The 21,511-nt window shown below is 39.0% G+C and overlaps 1 protein-coding gene and 1 pseudogene across 1 annotated transcript; both read left to right on the top strand.

Annotated features, from left to right (window-relative positions):
• Positions 1-5: 5 nt before the first annotated feature.
• On the top strand, positions 6-4,485 carry LOC121950143 (acidic mammalian chitinase-like). The gene is made up of 11 exons (XM_042496065.1): positions 6-30; positions 378-404; positions 502-706; positions 1,284-1,340; positions 1,856-2,021; positions 2,123-2,247; positions 2,342-2,465; positions 2,554-2,736; positions 2,884-3,000; positions 3,086-3,218; positions 4,235-4,485. The coding sequence occupies exons 1-11, from the start codon at positions 6-8 to the stop codon at positions 4,483-4,485; spliced, it is 1,413 nt and encodes a 470-aa protein (XP_042351999.1).
• A 4,819-nt stretch (positions 4,486-9,304) lies between these two features.
• Positions 9,305-16,216, top strand: LOC121951235 (annotated as a pseudogene).
• Positions 16,217-21,511: the final 5,295 nt, after the last annotated feature.

The raw sequence follows: 21,511 nt of genomic DNA, 5'->3' as shown, positions 1-21,511 counted from the left end.
TCAAGATGACCAGACTTACAATTCTAGCAGGTATATGTCTTCATTTGGTGCTGTATGCATGTATTTATCTTTACTGACAGACTGTAATATCTATCATTTTGTCACCTTGATTGTTCGTACTGTAATTTTGCTATGTTGGTCTCTTTTGTACTCATTTCACTTGTTGCATGTCTGTCCTGAATCTTATCACCTTAAGTAAATCAAGGGTCTAAGGACAGATGGTGTATATGCTGCAAAGATAAAACCCTTGAGGCAAATTTGTGAATTTGGGCTTTATTATTCAAAAAAGGGTTAACTTGACATAACAAATCTTTACTATTTTGAGAGTGCTTTGGATTCTGTAACTGTTTTTTTTTTTTTTTTCTAATCTTCCTCAGGCTTGTGTCTGGTGATATGCCAGCTGGGTAAGTCGGAGTACTTTTGATGAACTAGTATTGGATTTTCAGTGATATGAAATTAGTGGAATCTTTGATTCTTTAATGTTCCTTTACTCCAACACAGGATCTGCCACCAAGATGGTGTGTTACTTCACCAACTGGTCCCAGTACAGACCTGGCGAGGGGAAGTACATGCCACAAGATGTGGACCCCTTCCTGTGCACCACCCTAATTTACGCCTTCTCCATCATCAACAGTAACAACGAGCTGGTTACCTATGAGTGGAATGATGATGTCCTCTATAAGTCCTTCAATGCCCTGAAGACCAAGTAAGTGGCCCTTGTATCAAATCCAGGAGAGGTCAGAAGTCAGGCTAAGCTGCAGTACCTCTGGAGCTTTCAGAAGTTCAGTGCCTTGGACAAGAAGCTCTCAGAAGGGTAATGCTTGCTGAAACAATGACTCCAACACAGAGATGTCCTGGACTTTAAAGTGTGAATGATCCACTTGAGCCTGATATAACATTATTTTAGAACCTGTTACAAGCTTGGATAAAGTGCGGTGGAAATGTTCTAATATTGCTTTTTATGCAGAGAGTAATATAAAGACACTAGGAAGTCCTTTCTTTATACCACCTTTGCATTTTTACAAAGAACCAAAAACTGGTGACATTATGCTGCTCCACTGTGAGATTTTAAACAGCATGCTGGTATTGCAAAGACGTATGATGAAATCTATTACAACAGCTTTGGCCTCTAGTTTGACATGTAACATGCGCATTGGCAGTGCCTTATAAACAATTACAATAGCATAAGATGGCAATAACAGTCATTTACCGAGAAATCCCCTCCCTGAAGACGCAACTTAAAAGGGGGAAAATTCTTCACCAACCAACTGTACTGTTTACAGAAATCCTGAACTGAAGACTCTACTGGCTGTTGGTGGATGGAACTTTGGTTCACAACAGTAAGTAACATTGAAACTATAAACACAATGTTTTACACATTTAAACAGAAATACAGAGTGCTTGAAGTTATGTTACAAATGCCATAACCACTATATCCTTAAAACATGTTTAAAGTCCAATGAAGTCTTGTGACAAAATATAGGCAAAATATAGTTTGTATGAATATACATAGCTATTGTTTTTGTTTGCTTGCTAACTGTCCAGCAGATTAAGTTGATGTTATCGTTAACATACAGTTTTTAGCCACTTGTAATACTAGTTTACTGTATGTTTAGAACGCTAACCAGTGTGGTTTGCTAGAGACGAAGCTCATATGTAAAAATTTAATGTAGTAATTATAAAACACTTTTCCAATGAAAATCATTCATAAATTAATCAGTCATGCCTTTCAAACTGGGGTAAGGTGTTTCTCAAAAGCTAAGGGCTGCTAAAGGTGAAACGCTGTTTGGTGACTTTGCTGAAAAGGTTTTTGGATGGTACCAAATATGATAACAGAGCACAATCATCCCTGCAGGTTCTCCATCATGGTGTCCACTCCAGCCAATCGACAGAAATTCATCCAGTCTACCATCAAATTCCTGAGAACTCATGGATTTGATGGTCTGGATCTGGACTGGGAGTACCCTGGTGCTCGTGGAAGTCCTCCAGAGGACAAAAAGAGGTTTACTCTGCTCTGCAGGGTGGGTGCAGAATTATTTTGTTTAAGTCCCCACAGCTACTGTTCTATGGTTTACATAAAAACTGAATTCTTTCTTACCTCCCGGCTGGTCTTTATTTGCAGGAACTTGTTCAAGCCTACGCAGCTGAGTCTAGGTCCACCAGCAAAACTCAGCTCATGCTGACTGCTGCAGTGTCCGCTGGAAAGGGAACCATCGATGGTGGATATGAAATTGCTGAGATTGCCAAGTGAGTGTTTTGTCATGAATACCCCATTGAGAGAAGAAACCAGGAGTTTTACAAAGGATTTTTCAATGACTATTTCTTTACCCTCTATCCCCAGGGAACTGGATTTCATCAATGTGATGACATACGACTTCCATGGAACTTGGGAGCAGTTCACTGGACACAACAGCCCACTGTTCCGTGGATCCCAGGACTTTGGTGACCTCATCTACTTTAACACTGTAAGTGGACATCAGAAACTGAAGAAAATGAATTACAAGGATACCTTTTTCAAGACTATTACTTGACCTCTTTCATCAATATTTGTAGGACTTTGCCATGAAATACTGGAGAGACAACGGCACCCCAGTGGAGAAGCTGAGGATGGGATTTGCCGCTTATGGCCGTACCTTCCGTCTGACATCATCAAACACTGGCGTTGGAGCCCCAGCTAGTGGCCCTGCATCAGCTGGACCATTCACACGTGAAGCTGGATTCTGGTCCTACTATGAGGTACAGTTTAGACAGGACAAGGTGTAAAACTATTGCAGTGTGATGTACAGTATATATCAGTTAGATTTATATTTAATGGCCTGTGTGATCACACAAAGTACGTATTAATTGTAAAGGTACACCAACCTTGTAATGTCTCTGGTCTAGATCTGTGGCTTCCTGAAGGGCACCAAACTTCAGTGGATTGAGGACCAGATGGTTCCGTATGCCACCAAGAACAATGAGTGGGTGGGATTTGACACCAGGGAGAGCTATGAGATCAAGGTAGATGGCATATCAGCTTTGTAATTTTTAACTAATTTACAGCATATCCAAAATATTTACATCAATTTTGTTTTTGCCTCAATAGGTGAGCTATCTGCAGGAGCAGAAGTTTGGTGGTGCCTTTGTGTGGGCACTGGATTTGGATGACTTTGCAGGACGATTCTGTGGAGAGGGCAAACACCCTCTGCTGGCTCATCTCCGCAAACTTCTTGATATTGGTAAGGGATTTTATGCAGATGTTGTTAGACTATGGTCAGGACAGACAGTAATTTCTGCCATCTTTAGTGGCCTGGTGATTGATCATTATTACTCCTCATTGTATCCCATCTGGACTAATTCTCTTTGGCTACCATTTTGAACATTCTGGCTGAGTTTATTCTGATCTGCTCATGATTAAAGTCTTATTTAAATCGACATCAGATATTTTTGTTACTGACTTAGACACCAGGTATCTCTACAGTACATTCATATAGATAATTGCTAACATGCGTGTTTAGACAGATACTTTGTTTGTTATACCTTTTCTTGAGTGTCAGTACCCACCAGCACTGAACGGGGCTTCAAATCAATCACCCTAATTATTTTCTATGTATGAACCCACAGCACTAGTGGCACGATGTGTTACGGCACTCACTGATGCGCTGGCCCACAACAGTTAACACCACTGTACTAATTCCTTCTTCATTGCTTTCTGAATTAAATGCATTTTCCCTCACTTGGTCCCTGCTTGTACATACTCCATAGCAACTCCTGTGGCAAGTCTTCTTTTTTTGCTCAACCCCTCTCCTCACCATGGATGTAGAAAGTAAAGTATGTTGATGTTGTTGTCTTCATGTGTGTCGAAGTATGTATAAGGATAGACTAGTTCCTGAGGTCTAGGATCCCAAGCTATACGACCCGCAGTCCCATCATAATAGACAATGACAAGAAAACATATTGCCTGCCGAGCCATAGCTCTGGAGATCGGCTCCTAAGGTTCGGTTGTCACATATTATTTTAAGCTAATGCATAGGTCGAAGAACAGATCTTTTATGAAAAATAGTAATGACTGCATGTGGTCTTCCAATGATGCACCACAACGCTGCAGTCCTACTGTGTTTACAGCTTGAGAATATGCCTCCCTCTCAATATTTATTAGAGTAATAAAGTAACATACAGTGTTGTCCGTCACATTAAAACCATAGTCAAAACAAACATTTTTCTTTGAACCTATTCTTCTCTTTCTGCCTTTCAGATATACCCCCAATACCACCTACCACCACACCCAAACCTGGTCCTAGCACCACCCCCCCTCCAATCACCACTACCACCACCACCACCCACGTCCCGGGATCTGGCTTCTGCAATGGCAAACCTGACGGCCTGTACGCCAACCCAGATGACAAGAACAGCTTCTACATGTGTGCTGGTGGTATCACCCACGTGAACCATTGTGGAGCTGGATCCATCTTCGATGACAGCTGCAAGTGCTGCGTCTGGCCCTGAGCCATGAGTTGAGACAATGTGACAGCTAATGCAAAAGTCAACCATTAAGCAGATTGTTAAAGTTCTCTTTGTCCTCTGTAAGCTATACAATCACGTACCTAAATGAGTTTAATGTAAGTCTTGTATAAAAACAATGTATGTTCTTGTGAAATATGTAACATAGATCACAGATTGCAAATAAAAGCATTGAAGTACTTTAGTACAAGTTGTTGAGCACTGGCTGGTCATTTCAAGCTATGTATGGTCTTATATGTGAAAGGCTGAAGGGCGTGAGTAGAATATTTTTTCGCAGTAATAGTGACACATGTACAGTTTTCCTGTCACCACTGCCTTTAATGAAAACAAGACCAGGCCTTAGTGAGGCTACATTTACACTACAGAGCTTAATGCTCAGTTCCAATAACTGTCCCATGTCTGATCTTTCTGTCTGGACTGCTCACATTCATGTTTGAAGTGTTCCATATCTGATCATATCTGAATCAGCATGAGCAGCCATCTGCCTTGAAATACCTCTCATTCAAAGAAAAACAAAATGTCACGTTTGCAAAAAAAGGTACTTTTATGGAAATAATAAATGACTTCATGGTGCAAGTTTCACCTCCAGAATGATCACCATAGTAGGAAGGTCCAAATATGTCATTCTGCCTATTAAGTAGCCATGTGTTTCTGTTTGGTGTTTTTGGAGAAATAGTCCTTTGGAGCAATATGGCATTTGTTTTTGGGACAGATTAAGCTTTCAGTCCACTAGTTCTATTAGCGTTGTTGTGAAAGAAGACATAGATTGCAGATTGCAAACAAAAGCATTGAAGTACTTAATACAAATTGAGTGCTGGCTCTTCATTTCATTTCTACGGATTCACTTTCTCCATACTCTGCTCCACAAACCTACCTGACCTGAGTCTTTTACCTAGTTAAATGAAGGATATATATATATATTTATATATATTACCACACAGTATAACTGTAGAGCTGGGTATGATTTTCAGCACTAATGAGTAGGCATATCCTACTTTTTGTATCAATACCAAAACCATCTTTTTTTCAAAATCTTACCTTACTGAGTGTGTATACATATTTCTATATATGAATATATCTAACAATCATAATTAACTTAAATGTCACAAACAGCTGTGCAGAAACTTTGTATGAATACTGTATGAAGTCAAAGGAGCAGTATACAGCATTTAAAGTATTGACGTATCAGCAAACAACTATTATTAGTTAGTTTTGTCAAGATACTGCAGTGAAAAGGTGTCCTGAGTAAAGTTGTACTTCTGTGTTTACTTTGTTGAGATATGGATGTGCATACATGTAGGTGCAGCATTTCCCAAATCTTGTCTAACTTTAGGCCCATTTCTGATTGTTGAAAAATTCCAGAGGACCACCTTTCCAAATAAATGATAACAAAACATAACATGACATAAAATGGTGAAAACATTAACTGGACTAAAAACACGGTTCACTGTCAACTGTTCATGTTGTGATGACTTACGGTTGAGCTTACAACCTGTACGTTTTCCTAAGGAGATAGTTCCAACAGTTCCATTTTTGTTCCCCTTCTGTTGAGATACCAAGCACACTGGTGTGATAGTAAAAGGTGGAGCTAGGAACAGTTCCTTGATTGGTCAAGAGAAAATCAACACTCTTGCTTGTCAAGGACTACCGTGCACTTACACCACTATTAGTACAGTGAAAAGTTTATATACATTAGTCAACTATAACTATAAAATAAAAGGCTGTTTTGTTGCCTTTTTTATCTTTACTAGGTAACAGTTAGGAGCTATAGACTGCAAATAATAATAATAATAATTAACTGTGCTGCTCTGCTCAAAAGCTGCTTGTAAGGTGGAATGTTTTCCTGCGTGTAACCTAATGCATGACAATGCTTGGACTGACATTAATCAGTCAACATACTTAAAATGTCACTATGATAACTCCGACTATTCCATTTTTTGTGCCTCTTGCATGACATGCTCTAGTGATGATTGGATCTTCTAGTACTTAGGAAAATATTTGAATTTCAACCAGTTTATATAAACCGTGAGATTCCTAGGAGTGAAGGAGTGAAGTCCTAGGTTTTAGTGCCCAAAGTCCAGAGGTTCCATGACAGAAAAAAAACACTCTATTTACAGTATGCATATCATGACAGACTTTAATTACTGATAAATAGTCAATGGAAGTTGGAAGTTCTTATCAGTCACCTTTAGAGAACTCAGCGGTGCTTTGCTAGTTGTTAGGTCGGTTGTTTTATCAAACCAGTGGTGTGAAATCACAGCACCAAAGATGATTCAAAGATTCGAGACAACATTATAAGCCTGATACTGATACTGCTCTAGTTTTTGTTATGATTCGTGACAGGAATTATCTCAACCCTATGTTTTTGCTTCGCCCTGTAATGCTACCCCTCTCAGATATAATACAAAGTGCCGAATTGATGCACCACCAGATGCAACCCTGCGGGGTTTAAACAAAGAGGATATAACTTGATATATAGCATAACAAATACAACAAAGAACATGCCATCATAAAAATTAGGGTTTACACCAGCCTATTCAGTATTCACTTTCATTCACTTCTTTTGGTTTCAGTCCAGGATAAAGAGAATTTGGTAAAGAGCAGTGAGGGAACCTTACATACTTATTTACAGTGCCAATGCAATTAAACAGACTTTGTCCGGTAAACAGGCCATAGCCTACAGATAACAAAGACGTCACTGTTGTTGATAAGTGTTATCGCCATAATTAATCACTGGCTTAACAAGGGTCACTTAATCACTGACCACAAAGATAATTGCATGCTTTTTGTGCAAGCTTGAGTGTGGAATCTCTGTCTGCCATCTGCTTTAGAGGACCTTGTTTCATCTGGTTCCAGCAACTTTACATAGCAAGGGAGTGAGTATTTAAAAGAGCTGAACTAAAAACCAAATCCTGTAGTCTCAAAACATGGCTCTGCTTACTCCTTCTCAGAGGACAGTCTCAACTCAAAGTGACGCTTTTCACATTAGTCTGCACTTACGCTGCAGTGTGATTGTGATAAATTTCAATACATTCCCGTCCCAGGTCGTCACGTTACCTCTTTGCATTGCTTTTTGACCACCAGATCAGTTCATTATTGAGTGCAAATGGACATTTTTGTCACCCCCTCTCTCTCTCCCCCTTTCACACTTAAACCCAATAAAAGCCCCAAAAAGTAATCTTTAGAAAAAAAACTCTCTTTTTAAGAGAAAGCTGAATCCAAGACTGCAGCTTCTCGGGTGTCACTCAAATACATTCTGACTGAGCTCCTCAGATTGCATCATCACATTAGATTTAAATCGTGCTTTCCATGTACTTATAAAGGAAGCAGGGCCAGAAAAGTACAATACAGTGAAAGTTTCATTCAAATTTCAAACTCCAGCTTTTTTATTCAAAACACTGATATCAACAAAGTACCAGATGGAACTACAACTCTGTGCATCCTCCACCCTGCTCTTCCAGAAACCTTAGCCTTGAGGTAAAAGCTCATCACGTCAAAATGACATGTCCTTTGTCCTGCCAGTCTGCGTCTGTCAAGCACTGTCCGCAACAACATATCATCATTACATTATTTTAAGAGATGCAGGGAGGATCTGGCGTTGAGTTTCAAATACAAGTTTCCTGTCAAAAATGCTTTAGGTGAAAATAAGTGGGTCGCTCTAAATTGTGAAAGAATATCAGTGTCCTAATCCAGTCCATCCTGTTATGGGAGTAAAAACATCAGCTGTAAGAGTTAATCATTTAACCTATTGGCATGTTGGCCTATTTACTTTTGCTACTCTTCATTCACTAAACAGTGTATCACCAGCATTGCTAATTCGGTGATTACCTCTAGTACCAGCATCCAGTTCCAATAGTGAAGTGGTAGAAATATTTTGCCCACGTTCTGGTCTTTCCATAGTTCTGATGACATCCTACAAATAGCACCCTGCATTTGACGTTACGACTGATGAAAAGCTGCATAATCAACGTGAAATTAAAGAGCAAGTAAAGTCACTTTAGGAAAAGAAACATGGTGAGGATGTACCTTAAAATGTCCCCATTATTATCCCCATTCAAGTTAGCGGAGTGCTAAACCAGAAGTAACCAGCTAGGCTGGCAGAAGTCGATTGTACCTGCAAAGGGAAGCAGCACCGATCATACAGGTAATTTTATACACGGCAGCTGAATGTTTCTGGATACACGTGCCACTGAGCAACTTTTATAGGAATGAACAGGGCTGTGGCGCCTGGTGGCTCAGTGGCTAGAGCGGCGCCCCATGTACAGAAGCTGTGTCCTCACCACAGCGGCAACGGGTTTGAGTCTGGCCTCGCCCCTTTGCTGCATGCGTCCCCCTCTCTCTCTCCCCCTTTCACGCTCACACTGTCCTGTCAATTAAAGGCAATAAAAGTCCCCCCAAAAATTGTTGATTGGTGCTGTTTTCAATTGCAGGTGCAGTAGACTTCTGTCAGTCAACTTATTCAGTTCTCTTTATACATCCATGCTCCAAATGGACAGCACTATGTAATGCCACACTAAAGCTCACTGAATCAGTGGGTTGCCGGACTACAACAAAAGGCCTCTTGTATTTATTTATTAATTTTTCATAAAAATAGACAAACTTTGGCAAATCCTTCAGAAATTATACCCATAGTTGAAGTCATGGATCTACTTTAAGCTGTGTTAGGTTAAGATATTTAGCGCTTAAGTAACGTGCCATGTGACTCATAGTAATATGAGATGTGAGACTGGATTGATGTTACACAGAGTATACATTTTCTAACTCTCTGTCTCTGTCTCTGTCCTGCAGTTTGAGGTTCCACACAATGGGAGACTCCCACTGGGAAGAGAGTACAGACAGCTGAGATGAACACAGGAATAGCGAGTATAATTGGTAAGAAATTCCAAATGTTTTTTATAAATTTTCTCTAATTTTACTGTATTAGTTTTTGCTAAACATGGCAGATCATTAAAGTGTAATAACGTGAGTTTTGCCTCTTGCAGTGGGTCTGCAGCTCTTCATTCAGAATGGTAAGCCACACATTTTAAGGAAAGAGAATGCTTCAATCAAATCTATGTTATGAATGCAATGCTATTTTTTTTTGTTTTTTGTTGTTTTTTTGTTTTGATCCAGGAACCACAGCCAAACTGGTATGCTATTTTACTAACTGGTCGCGTTACAGGACTGGTGTGGGGAAATTCCTGCCAGAAAATATAGACCCATTCCTCTGTACACACCTGGTTTATGCCTTCGCCATCATCAACCATGCCAATGAGATCACCGAGTATGAGTGGAAGGAGAGAAGCCTCTATAAATCATTCACTGAGCTCAAGAACAGGTAATAACTAGTTCATGTTTACCGACAATGTAAATTGGGATTTTGAAATGTTATGTCTGTTCAGTCTTCAGATGGTAATTTTTTGTGTGTATGTGTGTGTGTTTGTGTGTGATTTTGTGTGTACCTGAACAGGAACCCCAGGTTGAAGACTTTACTCTCAGTCAGAAAGGAGAACCATGGATCTCAGTGAGTTGATTCCCATTTGTTATCTGATTATCAAACTCCACCATCTACTGACAGGAAGCCAGAATGGCTAAAGAGAAACTTTTTAATTTGACTTTTCTCAAGTGGATTGTTTTGGCTGTAAACAGTGACTGCTAGTACAGTATTTTGATAGATTATTGCCTTCTTAAGTCAGTGTAGGGAACTTTAAAAATGTAAATTCAATCAGAGATTTATGAAGTCTTTGAAATTAAACACTTCTTTTATGAATTACATTTAATTTTAAGCAGAATTTAGATGTATGAGAAGAAGTAGTAACACAGATGTAAGGTTTTGTATCCCATCACAATCAGGAGGAGCATGTTTTGTAAAATCCCTTGAAACCTAAGCAAATTGTTTTGATTTCCAAACAAGCAACTGAACAAGACAATGGCCCAAAAATGAGCAAAAATTTAAAAATAAAATAAAATTCTTAGAATAATTAAACAAACAAATACACACACACACATACACGTATGTGTGTGTGTGTGTGTGTGTGTGTGTTTGTTTTTATTTCTTTTATGTTTCTTAACACTGAACATTTGATATCTTTGGGATGTCTGACTGTTATTAAGCAGCATAAGCAATTTACTTTTGGCTCGTATATCTTCTCATGTTTTCTATGTATGATCATTTTAATATTGCACAAACTAAAATATAATTATTCCATTGTAAAATATCTGTTGTAAGCTTCAATCCAAGTGTTTTAATGGGCTTTCTCAATACTTGATGGTGTCAGACTGCCTCTTTAGCGAAGATTATCTACATCTGCTGCAGGTTCTCCATCATGGTGTCCTCTGCAGCCAACCGTCAGACTTTCATCCAGTCTAGCATCAAATTCCTGAGGACTCACGGATTTGATGGTCTGGATCTGGACTGGGAGAACCCTGGAGTTGAGGGAGGTCCTCTGCAGGACAAGCACAGATTCACTCTGCTCTGCAAGGTACGCTGAAAACTGGACGCTTTCCCCTTAAAATCTCTTAGTTCAGTTCCTTTTCAGTTTTAAAGTTGTCTTAATTTTGGGTTTGTTCTACTTTTGCATTTGAACTTGGTCCTATTTACACAAAACATTCTTTTTTTTCTTTCTTTCATCCTTTTGTTATTTTGCCATTTAATATCATAAGATAAGTGTAGTCAGAAGTTTTCTGTCCTGGGTGTCAAATTGACAACTGTTGATATTTAACTTTAAATTGAAAATGAACTGAAAATGTAATGTTACAGTGCAGGATTAACCAGTGTTTCTGCATTTCTTACAAATCACTAATAGTAACATTTTAGTGGTAGTTTAGTTTGCAGAAACATACTATGTCAGCATTTTATTCTGGCTGCTGGCTTGTTTGTACCATAGAATGACCAAAAAAATGGCCGTAGATATTGTCTCATTTTGAAGCCTTGAGTTTGGCATCTTTGCTATCGCCTTTCTAATTTTTTTTGAGCCAGAAGTAATCATATTTGTCATATTTGTAGCTAGCTGCTAGCTTAGTTAGTATGGTGCATTTACGGCTATGGTCAACAATGAAAATGCTAATGTTAATACAACAGGCTTAGGACCATTAAAACAAAAATGACATACTTGAATAAGTAAATATCAGACTCCTAAGAGGGTCTTTTAGTACAGCCACACTGAATAACACTTTTTTGACCGTTCAAAACATTTTAAAATGAACTTTCATGCACTGAAATAGCGACAGTTACGCCCACACATACTCTGTGAATCTGTGGTTTCACCATGGTTACGTTACTTAACCAGTGTTGTTGCCATGGAAGCATTTTATCAATGTATGTTCCCCAGCTGTCTCAGGCGCGTTCTTATGTGTAGGGCCTAACCTTAAGCTTTAAATAAATTTAAACTGGTTAGTTATTATAAAGAAAAAAAAAAAAACCCCTGTACAGTTGTCATGACATGAATGTTGAAATTAGCTACAGCAGCCAAAACCATTTTTCGACCAGGCTGTAAAAATTTTTTATTTCTGCTGTAAAGTTGGGTGGGGGGGTCTATGAGGATTGACTCATTCTTGGAGTCAGCCTCAAGTGGCCATTAGAGGTACTGCAGGTTCTGATATTAGAATGTTAGCTGTGCTCTGCTTTTAGTTTGGGCACACACACACACTCACACACTCACACACACACACACACACACACAGATACAGGTCATTGTTGTATGGGTTTCTTTACAAAGTTCATGTCTCTGAATGTTGGCAAGTGGACTCAACTGGATACTAAGCTCTCTGGAAGTTCAGAAAAAAATAAAAATGGTTTGTAGTTGTACAAAATATGCAGTTGGTTGTGAATTGTTGTTCTGAGGTGCATTTTGGACTGAAGAGTAAATTAATTTTCATTGTCTTCTAGGAGATTTCAGAGGCCTATGAGGCTGAGAGTAAAGGAGGTAGTAGCACACAGCTGATGCTCTCTACAGCCGTGACAGCACAAACAGATTCTACTGATACAGGATATGAACTCTCTGGGATGTCAGAGTAAGACTTTGATCCATGTAGCTCCAGTCTGAATACTTTTGACATCACATAATCGCATCACACTTAAATCCTATCCATTTATCTACATTCAGTGATTGTAACTGTGTGTGTTTGTGTGTGTTCAGGTACCTGGACTTCATCAGTGTTAAGACTTTTGACCTCAATGGTGGTCAAGATCGAGTGACAGCCCACCACTGTCCACTCTTCTCTGACAACAGTGCTAACATGGTAATTACCCATCTTTATTTTAGAGCTGCCTTTCATGTGGCAGTTTAGGGTTTAAGTAAGCCTCATATCAGTCAAGACAATTAATTATTTGAGCTGTAAAAAAATGAAAATACTTAAAATATTCTGATACTTCAGTAGGATTCGCTGATAACTGCAAGTGCATTGCAGCTTTATAGAGATGAGGGGAACTGCATGAGTCAAATCGATGGTTTCAAGTGTAAGGTTCTAAAGTAAAGTTAATTCATATTGCAGAAAATAAGTAAATTCATATTTTTGAGTTAATTTGCTAAAAATGTATTTACAGTGTGCACAGAGCTAACTATTTACATATCTGTGTTTACAGAATTATATTTACACATTCAAATATTTACATTTGAATATTTGCAAGCAGCTAATATACTCTGCTGAATCTGCCTTGCTGAATCTCTTGTGTTTACCTGTTCAGGTGCTGCTAGTTGCTGATTGGTTAGTTCAGTGAAATGTGACTATGGAAGTGAGGTAGTTGTTGTGAAGCGTGCCGTGTGTGGAGGACCGTAAAGCACTGCTCAAGAAATGTATCCTCACATTACACAAGTGACACCTTCCACGTTAAATACTTCCTTTATTTAATTTCACTTTTCCTTTATTTCCTGTCAGGATGATGTTGTGCAGTTCCTGATGGAGCAAGGAGCCCCAGCAGGGAAGTTGTTGCTGGGTTTCCCCACTCACGCTCGTTCCTTCACACTCTCCACCACAGCAACAGGCCTGGGAGCCCCGGTCAGCATCCCCGCCAACCCGGGGCCCTACACCCAACAGATTGGCCTGTGGTCGTACTATGAGGTAACAAGAGCACATAGCTACAGAAAATAGGTACATTGTCATAAAATGTCATCATAAATTTCTCCCCAACCTGGGCTCAGTACATCGCTCAAATCTCGAAGCTCCATCCCTTGTTGAATGTTGATTGTCAGAAAGAACCACCAAAGTACACTGAACAAAACGCGTATTAGCAGATGCATATGCAAAAATGACTTTATTTGGCCAAAAAAAAAACAGTCCCGGGCCAGTTCTGGCTAAAAGTCTGTGGCTCATAACATGTCTGATATAGTGTGGTCAGCCTTTGTTCTGGGCACATTTAACCTTCATGTGCCTCTTGAACATAAATCTCTTCTGTATTTGAACACACTCAGTACAAACATGTCACACCCACAGTTCATCTGAGTAAACATTTGAATACATTTGAGTAAATATTCAAACTAGGGATGATAACAATCGATAATCGATTGATCGATGAAAGATGACCATCATGGAAGAAATGTGGCGATATCTTTGAGGTGCAAGGATGGCTGTTGTGACGTTCATGCGATCAAAGACAGTCTGGGATGAATATCTGACAGTGTCAGTAATTTGGGATAAGAATCTCACTGGCCATACATATCATACTGGCCCATATAACTATCAATTACTGCTCTCAGGAGCAGTAAAAAGCCTGATGGTGGAAAAATAGATAATTTTAAAAAAAATAAAAGATTTTGAGTGTCTTTTTTTGTTTTCCTTGCAGGGGCAAGATAGCACTGTCAAACAGCATTAAAAAGAATTCATATGAAAGGACGTAATGAGATTAACTTATGATTGCTTAAGCCTTGTGGACCGCCCATTTTTTTTTTTACCAGATAGAGCTCAAGTCTGTCAGCTAAACTCTGATAATCTTGGCGCAGACTTTCACAATGTTGTCTATACTACTATTGTCCCACACAGACAGCCTATAAAAACAGCAGATAAAAAGAAATGTTCAAATTTCAAAATGTTCTTGCTACAAATGCTGCTAGTACTACCCCAGCTTCATTAGCATGAACCCAGCACTTTTTCTTTTCACCTCTATACTCTAATGTTTCTTCACCAGACATGCTCCTTCCTGAGAGGCACCTCAGTCCAGTGGATCGATGGTCAGAACGTTCCGTACGCTGTCAAAGGCAACCAGTGGGTCGGCTTTGATAACCACAGGAGCTATGACGCTAAGGTACTGGACATGACTTTGTTTTGATATTTTGATATTTTAACAAGTTTCTCTACATGTGAGTTATTGTGTAACCTCTGACCATCTCACAGGTGGACTATCTGAGGAGCAGGCAGCTAGGAGGAGCTGCTGTGTGGACTCTGGATATGGACGACTTCTCTGGACAGTTCTGTGAGCAGGGCAAATATCCACTGATAGCACATCTGAAACAAAAACTAAGTGAAGGTAAGGAAACAGCATCTTACACTTTCTTTACTCCAGAGATGTTAACTCCATCCAAACATTCCAAACATTTCAAGAGACAGTGCCTTGTAGGTTCTTGTTTTTAATTCTGTCCTATCACATTTATCATTGTGTCACCCTGTTTTAATCTATAGGTAGAAAATATTCTAAGATAATGATTGACTGTGCAGTCAAAGATTCTGTTGCTTTTTTCCTTTCTTTGTAAAATATACAATAATGTACACATTTTTAAAGAGAATTAGAAAAACCGCTTTAAAGATTAATTTCCTCTGTAATTGTATTTATTTTTTGAAAGCTAAATTCTTTCCCATTCTTGCTAGACCTCACTTGCTCTCCATTGCTGTATTTTGCACTTTATGATGTGCCGCATGTTTTCAGTCGGACACAGGTCTGGAGGCCTGATAACACCACATGATGTGGAGGTGGCATGCAATGTGTTAAAATGATGTGCTTGAACCATGGAAACAGTGATATCGGAAAGTCAATTAAGATCATTTGTTGTAGTGAACACACAAAGTCCCTGATTTCCTGAAATCATGTAGTAGGTGGTGGTTAATGTTATGACTCCATAGGTCGAGCAAGAAGGTTGCTGAGGAGGTGCTTGGGATGGTGGACAGGTCAAACCAACGCAGGACTTTCAACCATGAGACTGCTGTTCATGTCCTGTGTGAAACAAAAAGTAGTCAGGCTCTTTTCACAGGCTGAGCAGTACAGCTCATGATGCCCAAAATTTAATTTCCTGCCTAAAATTGTTGGGATTCACTTTAAAATAAATCTTAGTGTTAAATATTATAGATGTAGTTGTTTATTACACTGTTGTTCAATGTCTTTTTTATAGACTGGACAGCACAGGAAACATCTCCTGCTGCACCTAAGCCCACAAACTCCTCCTCTTCCTCCGAAGGAACAAAATCCACACAGGAGCCATTCAACACAGCCAGCAGCAGCAGCACAGCCAAACTGGACAACAGCTGCTTTCACAACATCACTGTGGTGTATCCTTCCAGCAGCTTCTGCAAATACAGAGCTGACGGATTATATGTAACATCAAATAGTCCAAAGACTTTCTACAGATGTGTGCAGAGGACAACATACGTCACAAAGTGCCACACCCTGGGAACACTATACAGCAGCGCAGTGACAATTCTGCCATCACAGAATTTAATTCTTGTCAGCTTTGTAACAGCAGCTCTGCTCCTTTTGTTGAGTGTGTGGAGTCCAGGTGATTTTGCTTCAGACAGATTAAGTGTAGACTAGATAAAGCTCCTGCCAAAGTGAAATATACATGTTGGTGGTGTTTTCTTAACAATAACAAGGGCTAACATGTTCTCATTTCAAGTCGCCTCATGTTGCTGATTTGCAGTGGACCTCCACGTCTACATATTACACTCTATGTATCCTTCTGCTTCTGCTATTTACGTTCTGGGATGCCGCTTGATGTCACCACAAGCACATGGTGGGATTATGCTGCAAGTGGTTATGTTATGTAGGCAACAACAGCACATAGCAACCAACGCCAGGACGTCAACAAACACACATGTTGGCACAGATAGTTAGCATTACGGGAAGGAGGCACATGGTAAAGTGTAGAACCCCCCCCCCAAAAAAAACCTTATCACATTCAGACAGGAAGCGAACATTGGACTCCCACATGAAAGTCCATGGTTTGTTCGGATAAGATTGGGGTTGGGGACCATGGACATGGATGCAAAAGGTGTTGGGATCTTATGCTGAAAGCACTACAAAGCAGCAGTGTTTAACAGCTTTGGAATGATAACAGGCTGTAATGGCATAGTATGTCAATAACAATCACTTACCATCTTTGGCGGCTGATCTCGTCCTCTGCTCAGAGGCTAAGGAGCTCAGGGACCTTAGTTTTCCAGATTTGAGGACATTTGTGGCTGCTGTTATTCTTCATTAAGTTAGCTGATAACCACTGCTTTTTTTAAATTCCCTGCAGTGTTTTGTGAAACTAGACACGCTGAGGCATCTATTGGTACCAACCATGTGGACGTAGCTTGTCAGTAAAGTAGCTTAATAATGGTCCATGTTAGGCTTCATTTCAAAGGATTAACAACTGCGTTAAGCATTTTCAAGGTGGTCCCTTCAGCGCTCAACTCAAGATATCGTAATGAAAATGGGTTCTATTGGTTCTAAAGTTGTATATTTGTCTTAAAGGACAACGAGCCTATTTGAAGAACAATGATTCACTCAACATGTACAGATACATAACACATTAGAACACATTGCTGTTGAACCCAAAGTGTTAACTGTACTGATATCAGTCTATGTGCATCAGATAAGAAGTTACATAAACTGTAAAGAAAGAAACATTTATCAGAATGCAATTCTTAACTCTGCATACTGATATAGTTTTCAACCAGCCAACAGAATAATAAAAAACAAAAAACAGAATCCATGTTGGACAGTTAACAGGAAATTGTGTTACCCTTTTTTTCCCCTGGTGCATCATGTAAATGGTGTTCTTATCATCAATAAAGTCATTTTTTACTATGAAACACATCTTATTCTATATTTTGATATTCAAATGCTGATGTAAGGGGGCTATAAAAGAGCATCTACCAGGAGATAAAAGCATTATTTTAACATAAAATCTGTTCAATTAACAAAGTGCGTAACCTTTCTCAAAATGTACTCCGAAATGTTTCATTAAAAGAGGTGCATAATTTATAGTAAAAGTACACAATTAAAAATGTTCCTGTGAGATTATAGTAAACTACTGGCAGCTGTAATTGCCAGCATCCTGCAGATATTCAGTGGTGTCACTACAGTTATGTACTTAAGCAGTATATAACTGTTAAATTTATCCAAATTTCTACAGTACAATGTGAGGTTTATAGTGTTTTACTGTAGCTAACCTTCCAGTTTTATATTTCTGTGTTGCTATGTAATCTACAAAACTAACAAAAGTGCAGATATATGGTGTAATAACAATATATCTTTATTTGTGGTTCAGTATTACAATCTTCAGCTTAGTTTTACATTTAAGAATACATATCCCATAAGACACCTAGCATAAGAGGATGAGACAGACTTTATGGAGCACAACATTTATTAAAAGGCAAAAAGCACTGCAACAAGTATTATTTTTATTTTTTAAGATTATTTTTGGGGGCTTGTATTGGCTTTAATTGACAGGACAGTGAGTGTGAAAGGGGAAGAGAGAGAGGGGAAGACATGCAGCAAATGGCCGAGGCCGGACTCAAACCCACGGTCGCTGCGACGAGGACACAGCCTCTGTACATGGGGCACCACTCTATCCACTGAGCCACCAGGCGCCCCAACACATGTATTATTTAAATGTAAAATTTATTTAATGAACAAAGTGCACAGGTTTTTGGGCTTCAATGTAAACTAAGACAACTGCAAAAATGTTGTCAATATAAAGTTAAGGATTAACAATAAAAATGTAGTAACAGTAATACATAGTCATACAAATTAGTAATACAAATATACCGTACATGCAAACCCAAAGACATATTTATTGTCATATAAATGGATTTCTGTTGTTTACATTGCCTACACTGAGTATGAATTAGAAGAAAGAGAATAACAAAATTATGTTTTTATTTTATTTTTTTTTTCAGAGTAGCAAACCTGAGATCTGTATCTATGTATTTGCTGTAATTTTGGAATGGCACCTTTCTTTTTGTTTTCTGGACAGTCAACAGGAAAGTGTTTTCCCCTTTTTTTTCGTGGTGCATCATGAAAATGATATTCTTGTCAACAACTGATCCTTTCTCCCTTTCTCGACTATGATGCACAGCTTCAGCCTCTGTTTTTGAATTTTCAAATTCTTATGTTAAGGTAGCTAACAAAGAGCATCTACCTGGTCAACATTTTGGTCTTCATCGGCAGAGAAACACCAGAGTGAAGCGTCTGAGAGGAGGACTCAGAAGATGTAAGTTATGATTCTTTCTTTCTTCTTGTCAGTTTGTGTATCAGTTATTGTCTGTGTGCAGAGATACTTTTTTTCAGTTGGCTATATTTTTCACATAATCTAAAGTCACATCAAATTGGAAATTAGCCAATTTTATTTGCTGTTTGATACCAAACAATTCAGCTCATTTGCAGCAAGCACATTTTAAAATGTTAGTTTTATGCAATGTTCAGTATGTTTTACAAAGGGTGAGCACTATAACAAAAACAGCTGGCATTGCACTGCAAAGAAATACAATAATGCTTCAACACAGAAAATATACTAAGATGTCGATTTTTGAGTGACATGCTATACAATGACGTTTTTGATTACTTTGTAGGGGCAGGCCATACTATGAAGATTTTGGTGATTTTTGAGCAACATACTACACTATGATGATTTTGCTGATTTTTTAGCAACATACTACACTACGATGTTTTTGATGCTTTGTGAATGACATGCTATGCTATGATGTTTTTGATGATTTTTTGAGCGACTTACTATACTATAATGACTTTTATGATTTTTGAGCAACATACTACAGTATGACGCTTCTGGTGATTTTTGAGCGACATACTATACTATAACATTTTGATGATTTTTTAGAGGCATACTATAGTATGATGTTTTTGAAGATTTTGAGCCACATAGTATACCTTGTTGTTTTTGATGATTTGGGGGCAACAAACTATACTGTCGTTTTGACGATTTTTGGGCGACACACTATACTACGTCATTTTGGACGCTTTTTGCATCAATTACCATACTATGTTAATTCTGATGATTTTTGGGCGACTCACTAGACTATGACCTTTCTGATTTTTTTGGGGCGACACACTACACTATGACCTTTCTGAACTAAATTAAGACTTTTTGGCCTTTTTTTTGATGATGCGTCTCTACAAGCTATGGTATGTCGTTTTCAGACATTTTTTTGACATGTCAGAATTGGACATTTTTCGACATACTATACTTTGGCGTTTTCTGACATTTTTTTGACATGCTAAATTATGACGTTTTCAGCTCTGAATGGTCAGGCTCCATCCTATCTCTCGCAGCTTATAGCTCCCAATCAACCCTAAAGAGCACTGTGCTCTGAAAACACAGGGTTACTTGTGGTTCCCAAAGTCTCCAAATGCAGGATAGGAGCCAGAGCCTTCAGTTACCATACTCTTCTTTTATGGAACCATCTTCCAGTTTCGGTCAGGGAGGCAGACACCGTCTCCACTTTTAAGGGTAGACTTAACACCTTCCTCTTTGATAAAGCTTATAATTGCCTGGTTGCTCAGGTTGCCTGGACCAGCCCCCCGTTAGGCTGACATAGGTTTAGTCTGCTAGGGGACTTTCTATAATACACTGAGCTCCTTTTCCCTTCTCTTGCTCTCTCCATCTGAAATGCTCCTGTCTTTTTACTGCATTACACTAACTCGGTTCCCTCTCCAGAACATTCGTGCTCCCTTGTTTTGTAGTTTTCACGGATCTTGGCTGCAATTTTGGCTGCGCCTGGATCGTGGTGATGACTGTGCTGATGCTGTGACCCTGCCTTTGGCTGTGCTCATGCTGTAGCTGCACCTCTGGCTCGCCTTAATCGTGGTCTTGGTTGTGCTGTTGCTGTGGTCCTGTCTGAGGCTGCACCTGTGCCGTGGGTCTTGGTTGTGCAGATGGCTTGATCCTGCTCGACACGATTAATATACACATGGGATTCTTATCAATACCTACAAATTTTTCACGTAGCATCACATGCTAACATAGAGTGCATTTAGTAGTTTTACATTTATCACTATTGTTATATGATATGCTGTTGTTACCATTATTGCTGTGCTTCTCTCCCCCTCTCTCTTTCTCTCTCTCTTTCTCTTTCCTCTTAGTCATTATTATAATTTAATTGTTATTTACGACATCTATTGCACGTCTGTCCGTCCTGAAAGAGGGAGCCCTCCTCAGTCGCTCTTCCTGAGGTTTCTACCATTTTTTTCCGCCGTTACAGTTTTTGTGCACGGAGTTTTTCCATAGATGATGTGAGGGTCTAAGGGCAGAGGGAGTCATATGCTGTAAAGTCCTCTGAGGCAAACTGTGTTATTGTGATAATGGGCTTTATTGAATTGAATTGAACTGAATTGAACTGAATCAATAATTGGGCCACGGCTTGAATCGTTGTCATGCAGCAAGACTCACAATGACTGAATCACTTTCACCCTTTTGTGTTCTGTTTGTCCAAAAAGATCCATTTTCCATCCCAAGATGTCCTGTCAGCCTCATGGCTAAAATGTGAGGTTGGATAATCACAAAAGCTGAAGAAAAATCAATAAATACAGATCAAGATGAAACACCTTTCACAAGCATTTTAATCTCTCTGACCTGAAAAATATACATCTTTTTCTTTTTTAATGTGACAAGAAAATGTCATTCTATATGTACATATGTCACTACTAGCTTATACTGCGTTTAAAATTTGTAAATTCTTTTCCAGTCTTTCAATTACATGTCGTCCTCATCTTTTTTTGTCTGATTGATTTTTGTTTTGTTTTGTTTTCTTCTTCTTTCTCTTGCTGAAGACCTTTAAACTGTATGCCCTGTTTCTTTGTTCTTTTGCTTTGCTGGTTTTAGGAAGC

This window comes from Plectropomus leopardus, chromosome 2 (genome assembly GCF_008729295.1).
Source record: "Plectropomus leopardus isolate mb chromosome 2, YSFRI_Pleo_2.0, whole genome shotgun sequence".
NCBI lineage: Eukaryota > Metazoa > Chordata > Actinopteri > Perciformes > Serranidae > Plectropomus > Plectropomus leopardus.
This window is presented reverse-complemented; position numbering and strand designations above follow the sequence as displayed.

Excerpts from the sequence above, each read along its gene's own strand:
- LOC121950143 (XM_042496065.1), top strand. The coding sequence starts at position 6 with ATGACCAGACTTACAATTCTAGCAG. Across the intron at positions 2,022-2,122 it reads GGTTTACTCTGCTCTGCAGG|GAACTTGTTCAAGCCTACGC; the intron begins GTGGGTGCAGAA and ends CTTTATTTGCAG. Across the intron at positions 2,248-2,341 it reads GAAATTGCTGAGATTGCCAA|GGAACTGGATTTCATCAATG; the intron begins GTGAGTGTTTTG and ends CTCTATCCCCAG.